The 18,179-nt window shown below is 39.7% G+C and overlaps 1 protein-coding gene and 1 long non-coding RNA gene across 3 annotated transcripts in view; one reads left to right on the plus strand and one right to left on the minus strand.

The window, feature by feature from the left end:
- Positions 1 to 15,404, plus strand: part of LOC130708671 (cyclin-Y-like protein 1) — a 34,288-nt gene extending 18,884 nt beyond the window's left edge. Inside the window, exons 5-10 of one of the 2 annotated variants that reach the window (XM_057550903.1) lie at positions 2,497 to 2,532; positions 4,739 to 4,790; positions 5,763 to 5,882; positions 9,702 to 9,868; positions 13,146 to 13,308; positions 14,847 to 15,403. In XM_057550903.1, the coding sequence (XP_057406886.1) occupies positions 2,497 to 2,532; positions 4,739 to 4,790; positions 5,763 to 5,882; positions 9,702 to 9,868; positions 13,146 to 13,308; positions 14,847 to 14,963 (655 nt within the window). In that variant the 3' untranslated portion in view covers positions 14,964 to 15,403. Of the gene's footprint in view, positions 1 to 2,496; positions 2,533 to 4,738; positions 4,791 to 5,762; positions 5,883 to 9,701; positions 9,869 to 13,145; positions 13,309 to 14,846 lie in introns of both variants that reach the window. The other variant, XM_057550902.1, reaches the window with a different exon arrangement.
- LOC130708672 (uncharacterized) lies at positions 5,841 to 10,707 on the minus strand. The gene is made up of 4 exons (XR_009008975.1): positions 10,476 to 10,707; positions 9,540 to 9,592; positions 8,809 to 8,846; positions 5,841 to 5,973 (listed from the first exon to the last, which is right to left on the minus strand). It is a non-coding gene; the product is annotated as an uncharacterized LOC130708672 (long non-coding RNA).
- Positions 15,405 to 18,179: the final 2,775 nt, after the last annotated feature.

Raw genomic sequence — 18,179 nt, forward strand, 5'->3', positions numbered from 1 at the left:
TAATTGGTTTTTAATGTGCCAGCTTTTTTTTTAGCTATTTAAATGATCAGTAACTTCTACTTTAATTAAAGACAGCAAGTTCACAGTCATAATAATGTAACTTTCCTCTGTTGCTTACAATAATAGTTGCAGTCAAATCATGTTTCAGCAAAAACTGAGCCCCATCTCTAAAGTCCTGAGTTTGGGCACTTATCACATAATCACTGAATGTTTTTATTCAGCCAAGACACTGAATCTGTGGGTACCAAAACCACTCTACTTTGGCTAGAGTCGCAGCTTCTTTTGAATTCAAAAGAGTCTGATGTCCAGTATATAATTCAAAAGTACTTTGAAGGTTAACCTTGCTCAGGGACTTCCCTGGTGGTGTAGTGGTTAAGAATCTGCCTGCCAACGCAGGGGACACAGGTTCGAGCCCTGGTCTGGGAAGATCCCACATGCCGCAGAGCAATTAAACCCGTGCGCCACAACTACTGAGCCTGTGCCGTAGAGCCCGCGAGCCACAACTACTGAGCCCGTGTGCCACAACTACTGAAGCCCACGCACCTAGAGCCCGTGCTGTGCAACAAGAGAAGCCACCACAGTGAGAAGGCCGCGCACCACGACAAAGAGCAGCCCCCGCTCTTGGCAACTAGAGAAAGCCCGCGCGCAGTAACAAAGACCCCATGCAGCCAAAAATAAGTAAAATTAAATAAAATTTAAAAAAAAAAAAAGAAGATTAACCTTGCTCAGACAAGTAGGTTTCATCCTTTTTTTTCCCGACCTAGTCTAATTTTTGGAAGTACAGTAAATTTTAATTTGCTCTCATTCAGTTTTAAAAATGATCATTCATCACATTCATTATTGGTGAAATAAAGGTTTACTGAGAAAATTAATAGGGCCAATTGGCTTTTAGGAATGATTTTGAAAATGTTTATCATGGGGTTAGTTTTCAGTGGGGTAGTTGTTCTCAGTGGGGTAGGTGAGCCTTATTAGAATCACTTATGCAACTTTTCAAGATATATGTTTCTGGATGCACAAAGTCCACCCGCCTGCCCCCGCCTCCAAGACACAGTGTCTGTGTGTCTGTCTGTCTGTCTGTCTCTCTCTCACCCACGCACACACACCTTTTGACAAGATGGGGAATGATGTGAAGCATGATTATACGGACAAAAGCATCCCGAGTGATTCTCCGATCTTAACCCTAACTCATTCATCCCTAAACTTTGCTGCACGCTGCAGTCATCTGGGGATCTTTAAAAACAGTCCTGATGCCCAAGTCATACCCAGTGCCGGTTAAATCAGAACATCTTGAAGCAGAAGCCAGGCAGTTTTTAAAGCTTCTCAGATGATCCCAGTGTGCAGCTGAGCTTGGGAGCCACTATTTGGTTAGAGGGCAGGAGAAAGAGAACTGCTTCTGATAATTAGTGGGACCTTAGGTAAGTCAGTTTTAAGCCTTGGTTCCCTTATCTGTAAAATGGGTTGTTTAATTAAATGTCATCTACGGTTCAGTGGTCCTTTCCATCATAAAACTTCTAATGCTGTGATTTTAAAATCAATTTGAAGATGAAACTTTGAAGCACTATAGAAGTATCCATCTTTGATGCTAACGGTGTTACAGGCCTTTATACAAGTGCTAAGATTCTATAGACCTGTTATAAAATTCAGATTTGCCTTCCCTCAATTATTTTGAGTTTCATTTTAGACACTGAGAACAAAGGGGAGCATATAACTTAACCAGAGAACCCCTTTGTTGCCTAATATACAACATCTGTGAATAACTTAGGAATATAGTAACTTAAAAAAGACTACCTAAGGACTTGTATCTATCTGTTCATTAATACTTTATTTAAAATAATTTGGAAATACCTGTCATTAATAGTATACTGTGTAGTATTATGCTGTATTATTAGCACTGCTTATTTCGGGATAGCTAGACCTATCATCAGTTTTGTGGCTATAAAATTTTGCTATTAAATTTTCTAATAATTATGTAAAAGTGATTTTAAATCATTTGGGTATAGAGCACTTTTATTATTTACTTTTAGGGAAATAATGGAAAACGGATGGGTAGGTGGATAGCGAACTAAATCAACTGAAATGCAGGGGCTAACAAAAAAACCACACACACACACACCCCCCCACACACAAACAACTACTATATGGCTTAAATTTAAGCATGTGTATAGATAGATATAACTTGTACAGGACAGAAGGTTTTGTGGGTAGAAGGACAAATGACAGGGGAAATATGTAATAATTTATATATTATAATAATCAACCAAAACATGCCTTCTAACAGCATATCTAGCATTTTGGGTCTCCTAATTTTGCTAAAAGCTAAAGAACCTAAAACAAGGGGGAAAGCACCCATGTGGTACTGTTCTGAATTAGAGGATTTCGGGGCCACTGGGCCTCTGGAAGGTCTTCCCTCCTTGCTAACTAACCCCTTTTTAAAAATGTCTTCAGGCCTGATATGATAAAAGTCAGTTATTACAATGTATTTTTTTTCCTCCACAGTATGACCTTAGCAATATATTACCACATAAAGAACAGGTGAGCTCTTTTAAAACCTATCTTGTTATTCCAGCTAATTAATTTACAAGGTATCAAGTTTAGTGTTAGGTAATAACTATAGATGTTACTGGCATAAGCTTTTATTATTAGAGTGCTTTTATTACAATATAGAAGTGAATCATTTATTTTTATCTTAGGACCCTTAATTCTTAGGTTACTGAGCATCCCAAAGAGTATTTGTTTATATGGGTTATATTGATAATTTACTGTATTAGAAATTGAAATTGAGAATTTAAAAAATTAAATCCATTGTATGTTAAAACAGGGTTTGCCTTAGCACTATTGAAATTTTGAGCTAGATAATGCTTTGTTGTGGGGTGTCGTCCTGTGTGTTATAGGATATATAGCAGCACCCTTGGCCTCTACTCACTAGATGCCAGTAGCACCTTCTTCCCTCCACATGACGACAACCAAAACTGTCTCCAGCCATGGCCAGAAGTCCCCTGGGGGACGAAATCACCCCTGCTTGGGAACCCCAGTGTTTAACATAAGTCATTTTTTTTTTTAATGAAAAATAACTATTTTCCACAACAAAAAATATTGAGAGAAAAGTATCTCCTTAATAGAAGACAGCTGATTCTCATATCTATTCTGTCTTCAGTCATTTGTTTTGAAGAAACAATATGAAGAAGATCCAGCCGCTTGCAGATATATAGTTGGAAAAAGATGTATTTTTAAAGCCTTCAGATAATTTGGTATATTCTTTGATACTGTACCAAAAGTCTGCATGTGCTAGTTTCTTAAATTAGTTAAAATGGAATTCTAAATCATATCAATGAACTTGTAATAAATACTATGTTAAATTAATACCCATTGATCTGTCATGCATACTGAGTAGATCTTTTTACCTGTACGTGACATTATAATATTATACGTTGGTCATTTGGAAAGTATTGGTTCACATTTCTTTAGACAGTGTCAAAAACTCACTTTTGTTATTAGTATCACCACCAGTCTTACCAGAAAAGTCTTTTAAGTGTTGAGAAGTTGTCAAGTTCACAATAGAAGGTAGAAGTTTTCCAAAAATCCTGATATTTTTAGCTTGATGGCTTGAATTTTATCATTGGCAACAAATAACTTTAGAGTTATTTTCCTTGAAGTGACAGGCTCACTTTGTTCATTTTTGAAAGAATGACTGTGTCAGTTGTACATTCAGATAACGATGGTGTTCGATGAAAAAAGTGTTTCAAATAAAGATGGTGTTCTATGAAAAAAATGACTTACCGCCAAGTCACAAGTGCTTTTCCTTAACACAGCCATATTTCAGTATGTAAAAGTGCTTAATGCATACTTTCCACTTATTCAGAATACTAAAAAGAAGGACCAAGGTTTAAGAACACTATTAATTTTTACTCTTTTATCAAGGATGTTCTTCAAGCAGATTTTTAACTGCAAGTGGCAGTGAATAATTGAATGACCTCTAATTCAGTTTGGTACCACTGCCTTGATTCATGCTCAGAAACCAGCAGTTTTACCCACTTTTGCTTTTATACATCCATAGCAAATGTCACACAATGTGAAGGGCAGGTAGTGTCTTAGTATTCTTATAAAAGCAGTTTTGACCTCTTGGGCCTCCTGAAGGAGGGGATAGGGGAGAATCCCAGAGGCCTGCAGACCACATTTAGAGAACCGCTGTTCAAGTGAGCGCAGTGTATTAGTGTGGTGAAATTTTAAATTAAAAAGCCTGGTTTCTTTTAAAATAAAAAGACAATTACATTTTTAACTCAAACTATTTAAAAGAGACAAGAAGAAATACACAATAAGAATATAAAGAACTAAAGAGAAAAAAACGGGAAAAAACCATGAATCTCATATTCACATTCATTGAAGTTAGAAGAATTTATTGCCCACCACCACTGCTTTATAAAATGTTCTTGCATATTCCAGTGTGAGGTTAGAGGAGTGAAAATATATTGGTTTACTAGCATTGCCTGTTAGGGAGGGTCAGTGCTTATAGAGGCAACTCTGGCTGGTTGTTGTAGAAAAGATTTCACAGAAGTTGATGTGCTGAGTAAAAATAGCTCAGGAAACCTTTCTAAGGGTGGAATCCAGGAGAAGAATTTATAAAACTGTTTGCTTTGTTGAAGGTTAAGCTTCCTCTACCCCTCTCTCTACTCCTAGCAGATATTTTACTAAGATAGTAACTCCTGAATTAATTTTTTAAATGCACATTCTTATTTTATAGAGATGCAGATAGATCCTTGGATATTTTTGATGAGAGATTACATCCACTCACAGTAAGTGTCAGTTTTATTGAAGTTGTATTTTTCTCTTGTACAGTTGTGTTTATTTCATGCTGATTTGCTTTGACATTAATTACTAGAAGAAAATTACTTCCTCCAGCTCGAAGTCAAATTCATCTTCCTTTAAGTCTTCTTCCCCACGCCATGTTGTGTCTAGTCATTTTCCCGAAGGCGTGTTGTATAAGGGGTTGATGGATATGAACCGAGTTGCACTTTGTATGAATAGTGAGCAGGTAAGTAAACATACCCAAGTAACAGAAAATGTATCTTTTTAAAGGATGATTTTCCATAGCATCAAACAATATAAATATTTGTAAATAAACCTAATATGATAAGGCCTCTAAGAAGAAAATTAGAAAACTGTTTAAATTTTAAACGAATTAAAATGACAAAGTTTTAAAATTCACTTCTTCGGGTGCTCTGTAGCCACACGTGGCTGGCGACTGCTGTACAGGACAGCGCATTCTTCGAGCCTTATGGTTACAGGACACTGGGAATGTGTTTTCAAAGTTGATGACAGAAAAGTATGACATATGGTGATCAGCAAGACTTTTGAGCCTAAAAATATTGGGTTGGCCAAAAAGTTTGTTTGGTTAGTGAATATATTGTTCAATAAAATGCTTGGTGAAAATGAAAACTGTGTCTTTTATTTTTACTTAAAACCAAATGAACTTTTTGGCCAACCCAATAGTTTACATTTGGTTAGAATTCTGTGGGGAGGAACGTGGAAATACATAAATTTTCTGCGGTTGTGCCTGTATTTTTCTTTAATGAATGGTGGTGAGTACTGGATCACTGTGGTATTTTAGGATCCCATTGTTTATATTTAAAAGACTACAAGACATGTCACCCAATCAAAATTATTTTAAGGGGCACGTGGGCCCAAGTGTGAAGACTGCTATCTTAAGGGTACTTTTAAGTATTTTTCTTCCATGGATACTTAAATTGCATTTTTTCTCCTTTCAGCGAGAAAAGATTCCAGAGGAATACTTCGAGCATGATCCTGAACACAAATTCATTTACAGATTTGTTCATAGGCTTTTTAGTGCCGCACTGCTAACTGCTGAATGTGCAGTAGTAACTTTGGTAAGATATTTTTTCTTTCATAAAGCATCTGTAGAAATTTCTGTCTTGTACACATGGTATGGTCCTGTTTTTCCCAAATGAAAGTAGGTTCCTGAAATGATCATTAGAACTTTATTAAGAGAAACCTATCAAAAGAAAGTAAAGTATACACATTTGAGCTTTAATAATCATTATGATTTAAAATGTTGCCATTGCTTTTCTCATCACAAAACAATTGCTATTAAAGGCAGCAGGAGAGATTTCTGGTTTCTCCTTCCACACCTGAGGGGACACATGCACGCACAGTGCACACACGCACACACAGACGACGCATGTTGTGGTGGTAGGGCGGGGCAATAACTGAACGCTCTGGTCCACAGGCAGAAACAGGTTCCGGGTAGTTTGAAGCTGAGTCCCAGACTGTACTGCCTAGGCAGTTCTGATGTGTGTCCTGATTGAGAACTACTGCCCTCAGTTCTCTGTTCCTTGGGTAATGGATAATGGTGTTAACCATCCCTGCTGTCCTCTTATTGCCTGCATGTGAAGTTGCCCAGGACTAGGGTGCCAGTAGGACTTCAGAAGGCTTTACTCTAGTTAGCCTGCTAAGCTACAGCTGTGTAAGGACCTTTTTGTCATCCATTCCTAATTCCTATGGTAAGATTTTATCATTTGAATAATAAATCATATTGAAGTGAGAGGTAGTTGGGATTGTTTTACTCCTCCCTATAGCAAACCTGTAGGGGGGAAAGTCAGCTGCGTGGTCTGCAGGGAAGGAATACTTAGGCCACTCACTGCCTGCTCCTATCAAGGCAGAATTTAGGACAGGAGGCTTGTCCTTTTGAAAAGACACCCCTCAGTGGGTACTGGATCAGACACAGGCCTTTTCTTGGAGCTACAGGCCACTTGGAGTGCTTAGCACATGCTTGAGAGAGGCAGGAATGGTGCTTGCATATGGAGAGCTAGGAAATGCAGGAAGGAGAGTATTTGGGTTGGAAGAGGGGCATTTCTTTGTAGACAAGTTAAGCTTGATGTACCTGCGAGACAGCAGAATGGCAGTGTCTAGTAATCATTTGAATATATGGGATTGGAGCATGAATCTGAGCTAGAGGGAGGGAATTAAGTCTAGCTGTTCAAATGCAGAGAAAGTATGTAAAATAAAAAGTGGGTAGAAGATAGATCTGTAGGGACTGTCAGCACTTAAGGGACAGATCCCCAGAGGAGTGGCTACAGTGGTAGGAAACCCAGCAGAGAACCCTAAGAGACACCAGGAGAGGTTCAAGAAGGAGAGTATGGTCCAAACGCTAAATGCTACCAAGAAGTTGCTCATGTCATAAATACCATGTCACTGAATACCTACTCTGTGTCACTTTTCTACATGTGGGGGGTGGAGGAGAGAACAAGTTGGATAAATAAAGTTCTTGCCTTTATGGAGCAAGTGTGGAAGACGTCAATTTTTTTTTTTTTTTTTTTTTTTATCGGAGTACAGTTGATTTACAGTGTTGTGTTAGTTTCAGGTGTATAGCAAAGTATAAGTGTTTTTTTTTAATGAGTGTTTTTTAAAAGATGACTATTTCAAGTAGTGGTAAAAACCATGAAGAGAAAGCAAGGTAAAGGGATAAAGTGATTAGAGGGGCTTACTAGAAAGCTCAGGAAGAGCCTCTTTAAAGAGGTAATGTTTGAACCCAGGACCTGGCTGAACTGAGGAAGATCAGGTACGCTGGCATTACGGGCAGAGGGGACAAGTGCAAGGCTCTGAGACAGGAACTTGTTCTGTGTGTTCAAGGAAAAGCAAGGTGGCCATTGTGATCCGAGCGGGGAATGAGGGAAAGAGCATAGGTGATGAGGTCACGGAAGGACAAGGCCGTACCGCACAGGGCCTGGTAACTTGCAGGCCACGGGAAGAAGGTATTTGTTTGATGGGAAACCTCTGGCAGATCTGGAGCAGGCGCATAAAGTACTCTTAATTTAAGAGGCTCTCCTGGCTGCTTTGGGGAGAACAGACTGTAGTCTGTTGGGAGGCAGAGAAGTTAGGCAGTGGCAGCGATACAAGTCAGAAGTGACAGACAGAAAAGCGGTCAGGGTACCAGTGAAGGTAGAGATAACAAGAAGTTCTAACAGATTGGAGCAGGATACACTCAAGTGCAGGTTTTTGGTCTCAGCGACTGGGCGTGTGGCAGTGCTCTTTCATTTATGAGGGAAGGCCTGGGGAGTGGAGCTCTGGGACGAAGAGCTGTGGGTTGTTTGTGTGAAGGCACCGGTGACCACGGCAAGAGTAGTCTCTGTAGAGTGGTAGCAGCAGGAGGCTGACTGAAGTGGGTTAAGGAGAGGATGGGAGATGAGGAGCTGGCCTCAGCCCTGAGGACGCCGTCTAGGGGCGGTGGGGGACAGGCTGGGGACATGGAAGCGTTCACACTGGAGGAAGCCTCTGACAGAGAGGGAGAAGTTGTTCAAAAAGAGACTAACTGTGGGCACAGTGCTCTGCAGAAGTGAGGTGGGATCAACTTCATTCATAGGAGAGTTAGCTTCAGTGAAAAGAAAGAAATCTCGCTTCCTCCGAGACAGGAGGGCAAGTGGGATAAATGAATATCGGCACGTGTACCAAGTTTGCCAGTACAAAGGTGAGAGGAAGTTGAGAGATTGCCAGTGTCGTTTCAGTGCCTCTGATTAGTCCCATAAAGTAGAGAGTTGAACCTTGCGGGGAGAGTCGTTCTTAGGGTACTAGAGAGTGCTGAGTACTTTGGGGAATGGGAGCCGAATTTCACTAAGAACATATAATCTCAATACCCGTGTTTGAAAACACAGTAGAGTTTGGAGGGCATGGGCGAATCTGAGCTGTCAATCTGATAACCCTTCAGAGAGTAAACAGACTCTTTAAAACTGGACATTTTTCTTTTTGTCAAATGGCATATACACTCTTCTACAGAGGTAACAACAAATCACAGCTTACCTCTCTAATCTTTGCTCAGCTGTTAACTCCATCCAGTTCTTTGTAGGGTAGACATTGGATACATGTAAAAGAAACCATGAAATCATCTCACAAACCGGCAGGTTTAGAGGAGCCCCAGGGATACAGACACAGGCAGGTCTTCCCACCTTAAAACCAAAAGAATTGACTAAGCTGCAGATTATGTAAGACAGAAATGAATAATGAAATGATAATGGAGATGTGAAAAATTGGGGATATGAAAAGGACTACCCTTTGTATGCATGTGTGTTCCTTAAAAAGGCACTAAAATATGGGAATACTTGCCAGCTGTCAAGCCCCTTTGGACTGCCTGTCCTGCTGTGCCACGCAGCAGCCACTGGGAGGCTCTCTTGACCACCCGTTTTTATCTTCAAGTTCATGCCACAAAAGGACTGGTGACTCTGAAGAGAAGGTAAAGATGTGCTCAATCTTACCAGAATTTTACACACTCAAGCGTTATGTAAAATCGCCATGCAACCACCACCAGTCTTGTAGTTAACATTGCACGTGATAGGCACTCAAGCATTTACTGAACAGTTGAAGTCGACACTGGGCTGTATGTGCTGCCCTTGACAAGTGGGAAGGTAATAATACAATGCGTGTCTTTAGAATGCCCTTTGCTGAGATGTCCTTTCATTCCTGTGACCAAAATTGGGTTGGAAATTCACACGGGCAGCGTAGAAATATCAGACTAACAGAAATATCTGACTTACAACTGTGACCTGGCCTCTGGCCTTGGCTTGGCTGAGCAAAGTCTTTGTAGAACCTAGGAATAAAAGGGGTGTCAAAAAGAGATGAAATCTGTCATTCCTAACAGTTCTTATCACAGCACTTAAACTGAACTAAAATCAAAGATCAGTGCTCTACTTTTGCAGGTTTACTTAGAAAGGCTTTTAACTTATGCTGAGATCGACATTTGCCCCACTAACTGGAAAAGAATTGTTTTGGGAGCCATTCTTCTTGCCTCCAAGGTTTGGAACGATCTGGCTGTATGGAATATGGACTACTGCCAGATCCTCAAGGACGTTACAGTTGAGGACATGTGAGTTTGTAAGGTTACCGTGAACTTTCTAACCATTTTCCAATACCTCATTTGCTCTCATAAAGTTTACATTTTTAAGAAATGTTACATTTTAAGAAAGGTTACCTTGTGCAGAGAGCTGAAATAGACATAAAATTACAGACTTCTTTCTATCTAGCTGTAGTATAACAATTTGTATTTCCCCTCATTAATTGGTAGGTCTTGATGTGTTATTGTTGTAATATTCTGCTTGATAAATAGAAATTATTTTTCTGGTGGTTTTTGCCAAACATTTTACAAGCTCACTACCAGAACAACATGGTACAGTAAGTAACTTCACAGCTTTCTTAAAGCTGTCTACCAGGTCCAGTCCATTTTTAAGGGGCACATGCCTGGTCTTTGAAGCAAGTGGCCACTGTTAAGGTCTTAGGGCCTCTAGACTACTGACAGGTTATAATTTCAACCTGAGTCACACATTGTGTATTTGCTTTTGCTGGTCTTTTTCTCCTTTTGATCTGAGGTTCTGTTGTTACAGAAACTATGATGTACAGGTAGCCACATATAAAGGTTTCAGATCCCTGTGTTCCTGTCTCCTCCCCTAAAGTCTGCTGAGTTAGGAAACACCTACCTCTCAGGTAGTCCGGGAAGCATCCCTGGGGCCTCACCCAGGGCACTCAGCAAACACAGCGGCACTTTGTGGGGCCTTGAGTTAACTAGGCAGGTTCTGCTCACAGATGGCACGCTCACATTGGCATGAAACGCCAGGCTTCCAATCTGGCTCTGGTGAAGGGCCCCAAGGGTGGGAAGCAGGATGAGCCAGAGAGGTAATTCCAGTAGACTCTCGAAGTGCCCGCTTGACAGTGAACCTGTCTTTGTGGGTGGCATTCAGGAAAATGTGAAAGGACACCTCTTGATTATATTGGACAGCAGAGGCCGATCAAGATGGCAGGCAGGGGCAAGAGTTTGTTTTTGTTACCTTTGCCCCTTACTCTAGATAATTCACAATTACCAAAGTGCATATTTACAGCTGAAGCGAGGAAAGTTGTGACTAAGAGAAGGGACCAGTGACTGTCAGTAGCTGTCAAAGTGGCTTTTGGCGAAAATGCCCACTTTGGTGATCATGTAAACCAGGTGGTCATGGTGATATTGCTGGTAGCAATCTTAGCAAACAGTGTAACAGCAGATAATGAATTTGAAATGAATAGAAGTACTTTTGGAAGTTGCAGAAACTAAAGTGACGTTGACCAACACTATCATCAGTCTTTAAACTGGTCCCTTGAAGGAAGGAAAATTTGTAATCGTGAACACCATCCCTGCCATGATGGCAGCTGAAATTTTCTCAGAATCTGCAACTGAGCTGACTGGGGCTCTGGTTCCAGGTACAACATCAGAGAACATGCAGGGAAACGTGTGGGTGTTCATAGACATTGAGCCCAGGAGCATTGGCGGCACTGTCCAGCTATGAAGAAACTAATTCTAAACAACGCTTCTCTGTGTAGAACGGAGAATCACCAGGAGTTATGTTTATAATAGGCTGCTTTTGTTTATGATCTTTGGGAGTTGGAAAGCATTACAACAAAGTGTTTAATACACATTTGTTTCATCCCTCTGCCGTTGACTACTCTTTGTAATGGTCTCATTTTGAGTCTGAATTGAAAAATTGCTGTCTATCAGCTTTTCCTTAAAACTTTCTAACATCTCTGTGTCTTGTTAAATATATATTTCCCTTCAAAAGAGTAAGTTAAACTGAGCAGCTGCTGTTCAGACAGTTTGCTGCGCGCCTGTAAGTGGTAGGCTCTTCAGCCACCTAGCCATTTAAAAACAGCAAAAAACACAGACGATGCATATTCTGTAGGCATAATGCTTTTCTTCAGTGATTAAAGCTCTATTAATAGACATGTTAATCCTATGAAGTACTGTATTTCCACACAATTAAAATGTATTAGTGGAGAAAATATAAAAGGGATAGTGAAGTGCATTTATTCCTGTAGTAAATTAAGTCCTGATTAGCTGATTATCAAAACATTATCTGATTTACATTTCTATAGACTTCTGGCCGTATGAACAGGAAATGAATTTTGGAAGTAGGTTCAGTTAGGTTTAAAGTTCAACAAATGAGAAACCTCATTTCTGCTCATACTCTGCTCTCCATACAGGAGAACATGGAGCATTTGTTGATTTATCCAATGGATAAACTATTAACACTTTAAAACCAAGAAACCAAATGTATTGTAAAATAAGCCACTTGCATGTTTGTTTGGGTATTTATCATTTTTATATAATCAACTCTCTAAAGTGATTGCTGTGGAAAGTGGTAAGATTTACTCTAATTCTATATTTATTTACTTAAACATTTGGCAAGCAAATGGCTGGATATGGTCATATAGCAGAAGGCTGCTCCCAGCACTCTACTTTCCCACTTCATTGAATTCGCCCTCTGTGGGCGTGTGCAGTCTGTCCTGGCAAGGGGCGGTAGGTCTGAACATTCTGGGCTGCTCTCCTAACACCGGGGGAAACAACTGCTCTATCAGAGGTCGTATCGTAAAGTGGGTTTAGTCTAGCTGAGACATAATCTTACTGCCTTCCTAAGCTTAAAAAGTGCATCCTGTCCTGTCATGGTGACGACAACTCACCCTAGTAAGGTTTTAAGGTGAACAGAAACTTGCATTATGCCCTTTGACACAGCCCCATGCACGGGGTGGGGGTGGGGGGATTCCCTTTCCCATCGAATGTAGCTTATTTATTTATTTACTTGAGATGAATCCTTGTTGCCTCAAGAGTTTTCCCCCCTCAGAGATAATAGCAGTGGCTCTCGAGGGATCCATTTGTTGCCGTGGTGATGTGCCCACTCCTGGTGTTGGCTCGTCTCCACCTCAGTGAGCCCCTTCCTGTCCTCAGCCCGGTGCAAATGTCTGCAAGCTCTTCAGAGCTAATAAACAGCATCCATCATTCCTTTCATCTGATCACTATAGCGGGGCCTTGTGAGTGAGTGTGGAGCATGAATCGTACAGCTGCACTAATGGAACTCTGAAGAATGAGCCCCTGAGTCAGCAGCATGAGTGCATAAGAGGGCCATAACCTCTTCCCCCTTGTCCCAGACTCAAAGTGCTGGGACGCAGAAAGGACCACAAATAGCTGTACCTTGTTTGAACATTAGGGTATTAATCCAGCTGGGTAGCCACTATTTGTTTCAAAACAGTATTTAGAGCCATCCTAGTAGCTCAGAATGGTATTTTTGAAGATAGCCCAGTTGACTAAAATTGTCCTGTGTTGGTTTTGTCTTCTCCTCCTCCCCCAGGAATGAGATGGAAAGGCACTTCCTGGAGCTACTTGAGTTTAATGTTAATGTTCCTTTCAGTGTGTATGCCAAATACTACTTTGACCTTCGCTCCTTAGCACATGACAACAACCTGAATGTTCTATTCCCTCCTCTTAGCAAAGAAAGAGCACAGAACTTAGAGGTAAGGCTGTGAAATCACTAACTGGGGTTTTCTGTCAGCCACCGAAGCCACATCTGTAGCTAAATTATATTAAGCAGTGATTAGGAAAATGGAAAGCTGTTAACAGTTTGAAGAGCTTATTGACCCGTTGGCATCATATTTCCTGTGTCTTTTATGGTTTATACAGGGATCCCACATTATAAAAAAAAAATTGTCTCTTCTGTAACCATAATTCAGAATACTTTAAATCATATTTAATCTGTTCTTAATGGTTTTCCATTTGAACCTTTATACTTACATATAACCATACATGAATAATTTCTTAAAATTGTATCCCTAATCATATGTACCTACATAATCTACTTACCACTCTTAACTTTTTTTTTTTTTTTATAATTGATATCTTGGACTATTTCTACTGTCTTGATATTTTTAATAAATAAAGAAATTATTTATTTATGGCTGCATTGGGTCTTCGCTGCTGCACGCGGGCTTTCTCTAGCTGCGGCGGGCGGGGGCTGCTCTTCATTGCGGTGCGCAGGCTTCTCATTGCAGTGGCTGCCCTTGTTGCAGAGCACGGGCTCTAGAGCGCAGGGTCAGTAGTCGTGGCGCACGGGCTTAGTTGCTCCTCGGCATGTGGGATCTTCCCGGACCAGGGCTCAAACCCGTGTCCCCTGCATTGGCAGGCGGATTCTTAACCACTGCGCCACCAGGGAATTCCCTCTTAACTGTTTTTTACTCAGCTTGCAGTTCGTGTGTGTGTGTGTGTGTGTGTGTGTGTGTGTGTGTGTATCACAGTTCAGTCCCCTGAGTTTATTAGACAAAGCATCCGTGGCTAACCTGAGAGACCTATACTTGGAAGGTATAATGTGGATTCAGATACTGGATGTAGAAAGTACATGAGTTTTTAATATAAATGGTAACGTACATGGAACAAAGTAATACTTATGGCTTATGATTTTTGGTGGGTATACAGCAAAATTCACAACTGAAATGAACACATTTAAAATTGATACTTTCTGTGGTACCTTGGTGGTACTTTAGAATAAGATGTTTTTCTACCATAATTTATGTGCAAGTGAAATAGCACCTTTCAGCGCTTGTCATTAGACCTCTCCTACCTTCAGCACATACCTACCTGATTAAAATTTTCTTAGAGTGTGTAATAACTAATGAAAACTGAATAGAAGTTGAATAGCTGAGTAAACACTGATTTTTCCCAAGTGTATGTCCATTACGTTTAAGGATCACGTGTGTAGGTAACAGATGATATTGCTATTAGGAGCCTATCATTAGGAACCCAATTTTTAAGTAACTCTAAGTTATTAGGGCAAGTTACCCCTTGCCCCAGCAATCTAATCATAGCCCTTAAAGGTTATTACCTTAGGGAATTGTCAGTTAGTGTAGATATCAGCTATCCAAAGTAGCAGTAACTATGAACTATCTAAACGAATGTAGATGTGTGGCTTATCAATGATGCTTTTTTTGTTTTTTTAAGGTCCGAACATTTTTTTTTTCCCCCTAATTATACCTATGTTCTACCTGATTGACTTTCCTAGGCCATTTCCAGATTGTGTGACGACAAATACAAAGACGTGTGTAGAGCTGCTATGAGAAGGTCTTTCAGCGCTGATCATTTCATTGGTATTCGGCGCTCCAATGCCATCCTCTCTTAAGGGAGAAGTGAGGGGTTGTAACATCATAAACCCCTCGAAACAAAGACTGGAGAAATATCACCTCTCCTGCTCAGAAACCAGCAAAGTTAGTATTTTCACCTTAAAGAAAGACATTGAATTCAAGAGACTCATGGACAAGCGAAGATTATGCTCATAGGAAAGAACGGGACCTCGTCAATGTAACACGCTCTTCTGTCCTTTTTATTGTAAACAGAGTTACAAAAACCACTCCAAAGCTAAAAGCTCCCAATCCACGCACAGATATCTGCTCCCAATCCACACACAGTTATCTGATAGCTGTAAACTATGTGAGGTTTATTAATTAATAGTTTAAATTTTTAGACTTTAAAGACACTAACTATATAACTTTTATGTTTTTCTTACCTCACTGTCCCATACTGCTGCATATTCCTTTAGAATCAGTGCAGTATTACCATCAAAAAATGGGACTCCCTGGGGAAAAAAAAAAAAAAAACGGACTCCAAAAAAAAAAAAAAAAGAAAAAACAAACAAAAAAAAAAAAAAAACAAAAAAAAAGAAAAAAAAAACAAAAAAACAAAAAGACAAAAAAAAAAAGAAAAAAAAACAAAAAACAAACAAACAAAAAAAACAACAAAAAAACATGGGACTCTTAACAACTCATAAAGCCAAACTTCGGAACAGACTGTTGTAGCATCGTTAGGTTTTGCAGGGTTCTTCCTCCCTACTATATCACTGAAGCTGCTAGTCATTATTGGCAATCAATTTAAACCAAAAAGCTGCTGAATAACACGTCATCCAAATTCTTTGCAGGCAGTACTTATTAGCATATTAGCATGTTTGCGATCATAAACAGAGAAAGTAGGTTATTTCCTTCTATTGGGTCCGTGCTGCATTTCTTGTTAACTATAATGGTGCTTCTGATTTTGTGATGATTTTCCTCTTTGTTATATACTTGTATTAAAGGATATTTTCATAATTCCAGCCAACATGGTGGTCCAGTAATTAACAAGCCGGTGATGAAATAGAACGTGTCCCAAAAGTCTTAGAACAATTTTAAGCTTTAATATAGTGTGCTTGGATAACTCCAGAACACTGTCGCAGAAGTATAAATGCTAGACTGGCAAAACATCACTTGAAACTTTAATCGAATTTCTTCTAAACTCATTTACTTTTGTACATTTTAAACATTAAGCTTTTATTTTTTTATTTTTTATTTTTTAAAATTAATTTTATTTAATGGCGTGTTGGGTCGTTTCTGTGTGAGGGCTTTCTCTAGTTGTGGCAAGCGGGGGCCACTCTTCATCGCGGTGCATGGGCCTCTCACTGTCGCAGGCTCTCTTGTTGGGGACACAGGTTCGAGCCCTGGCTTGGGAAGGCCCGTGAGCCACAATTACTGAGCCTGCGCGTCTGGAGCCTGTGCTCCGCAACAAGAGAGGCCGCGATAATGAGAGGCCCGCGCACCGTGATGAAGAGTGGCCCCCACTTGCCACAACTAGAGAAAGCCCTCGCACAGAAACGAAGACCCAACACAGCCATAAATAAATGAATACATAAATTTTAAAAAATAAAACAATAAACGCTTAACGTTTAAAATTTACAAAACTAAATGAGTTTAGAAGAAATTCGATTAAACTTTCAAATGATGTTTTGTAAGTTTGTGGCATTTATACTTCTACAAGTATCAAAGCTTAAAATTGCACTAAGACTTAAGGGGATACCTCCCCTCCTCTTTTTAAAATAGTCCTTTGCAAGGCTGGGCTGCTTACCTGCTTGATCACCTAAGTTTCTTTTTTCTAGATTTGGTAAAGGAATTATGAACAACAGTGTTAATTCACATGTAATAAATTGAAAGGAACTGGACCCTAATAGTAGGGACAGGAGAGTAAGTGATACGAAACAGCTTTTCTATCCTGTGTGTTAACCTGGCTGTAGGTGTCTCACTTCAAGTTCTATTTAAGAGGAAACATATAAACCTTAGGAACCCTTACCTCAGGCTTTAAAAGGCAGGGAGGTCCAGTCCAGTAATCAGTCTTTTTGGAGATTGGTAACGATGTCACCTAAACTTGAAATATTAAAAAAAAAAAAAAAAAAAGTGTTCTCAACTATGTGAAATCTTTCTCCTCCTACCTTCTCAAATGTAATCCTAGGAATTTTGCCTGTAAACAAAGCATCTCTGGGCCAGAAGTACTTTCTCTCTTTATAGCAAGGCTTCACATTATACTGAGTGCTGCAGGTTCCATCATTTTTAAGGGACAGAGACATAAATGATAAATTATGGTATATAAAATACTACAATCTACCACCTCAAAAAATATTGTTTATGGAGTTTGGAGCTTGGAAATTCAAGTACTGATTGCAGTTTTATTTTGAAAAGAATGCTACAACTTATGTGGTTTTTCTGCCTCATGTTTATATTAAAAGAAAAGCTAATAAACTATTTTAATTAAAATATATGGCTACTGTGTTTGTAACACTTCTCACTATTCACATAACATTACAACTCTGCCTAACTCAAATGTTTTCAGTCAGCTCTGATAGTCGGGCCTTAAAGCATTTTCAAACTAACCATTCATAAGTTGTTTTGACCCCTGCCTTTAGTTAAGATGTAGACATTTATTTCTTCAGCTTACGCTCTTTTCAACCTGAAGATAATCTAGTACACTTAAAATCACTGGCTACAGTGCTCAGTGGCATAATGCATTAGATGGCATTTTTGACTTGTTTGTTATGGTGCCAAGATGGAAATGCACATTGAAAGATAAAAGTAGGTAAATACACAGAGAAAGGACTTACAGGAATACTGTAGAATCAGAACTTGTTGTTTGAGGGTTTCAAGCAATTGAACAGGAAAGAAAATGGAAGAACAGGAAGCAGTAGCATTGTGGTTGCTGTTAAGAGGGTGACTTTTACACAAGCCCCGGAATTTGACGTTAACCTGCTACTTCACTTCGCATGCAGTTGGAAATACACCAGATCGCTGAAGAAGTTTCTTTTAGACCCTAGCCACTGCACTTGAGCAATATCCCAGCAGTCCTGATAGTATTGCCGTCGTATTTCATCCACCTTAGTTCCCTTCCTAAGGTCACATCTTTAACTTTGTTCTTGTTAAGTTGCTGATGAGGAGAAATGATCTGATTTAGTACAGAAGGGGAAAAAAATCTATCACAACTCACTGTTTATATCAATAGTTTGCACCGCGTAGTAATATGCCAGTTACTAAGCAGAAATGCTGAC

Source organism: Balaenoptera acutorostrata, chromosome 8 (genome assembly GCF_949987535.1).
Source record: "Balaenoptera acutorostrata chromosome 8, mBalAcu1.1, whole genome shotgun sequence".
Taxonomy (NCBI): domain Eukaryota; kingdom Metazoa; phylum Chordata; class Mammalia; order Artiodactyla; family Balaenopteridae; genus Balaenoptera; species Balaenoptera acutorostrata.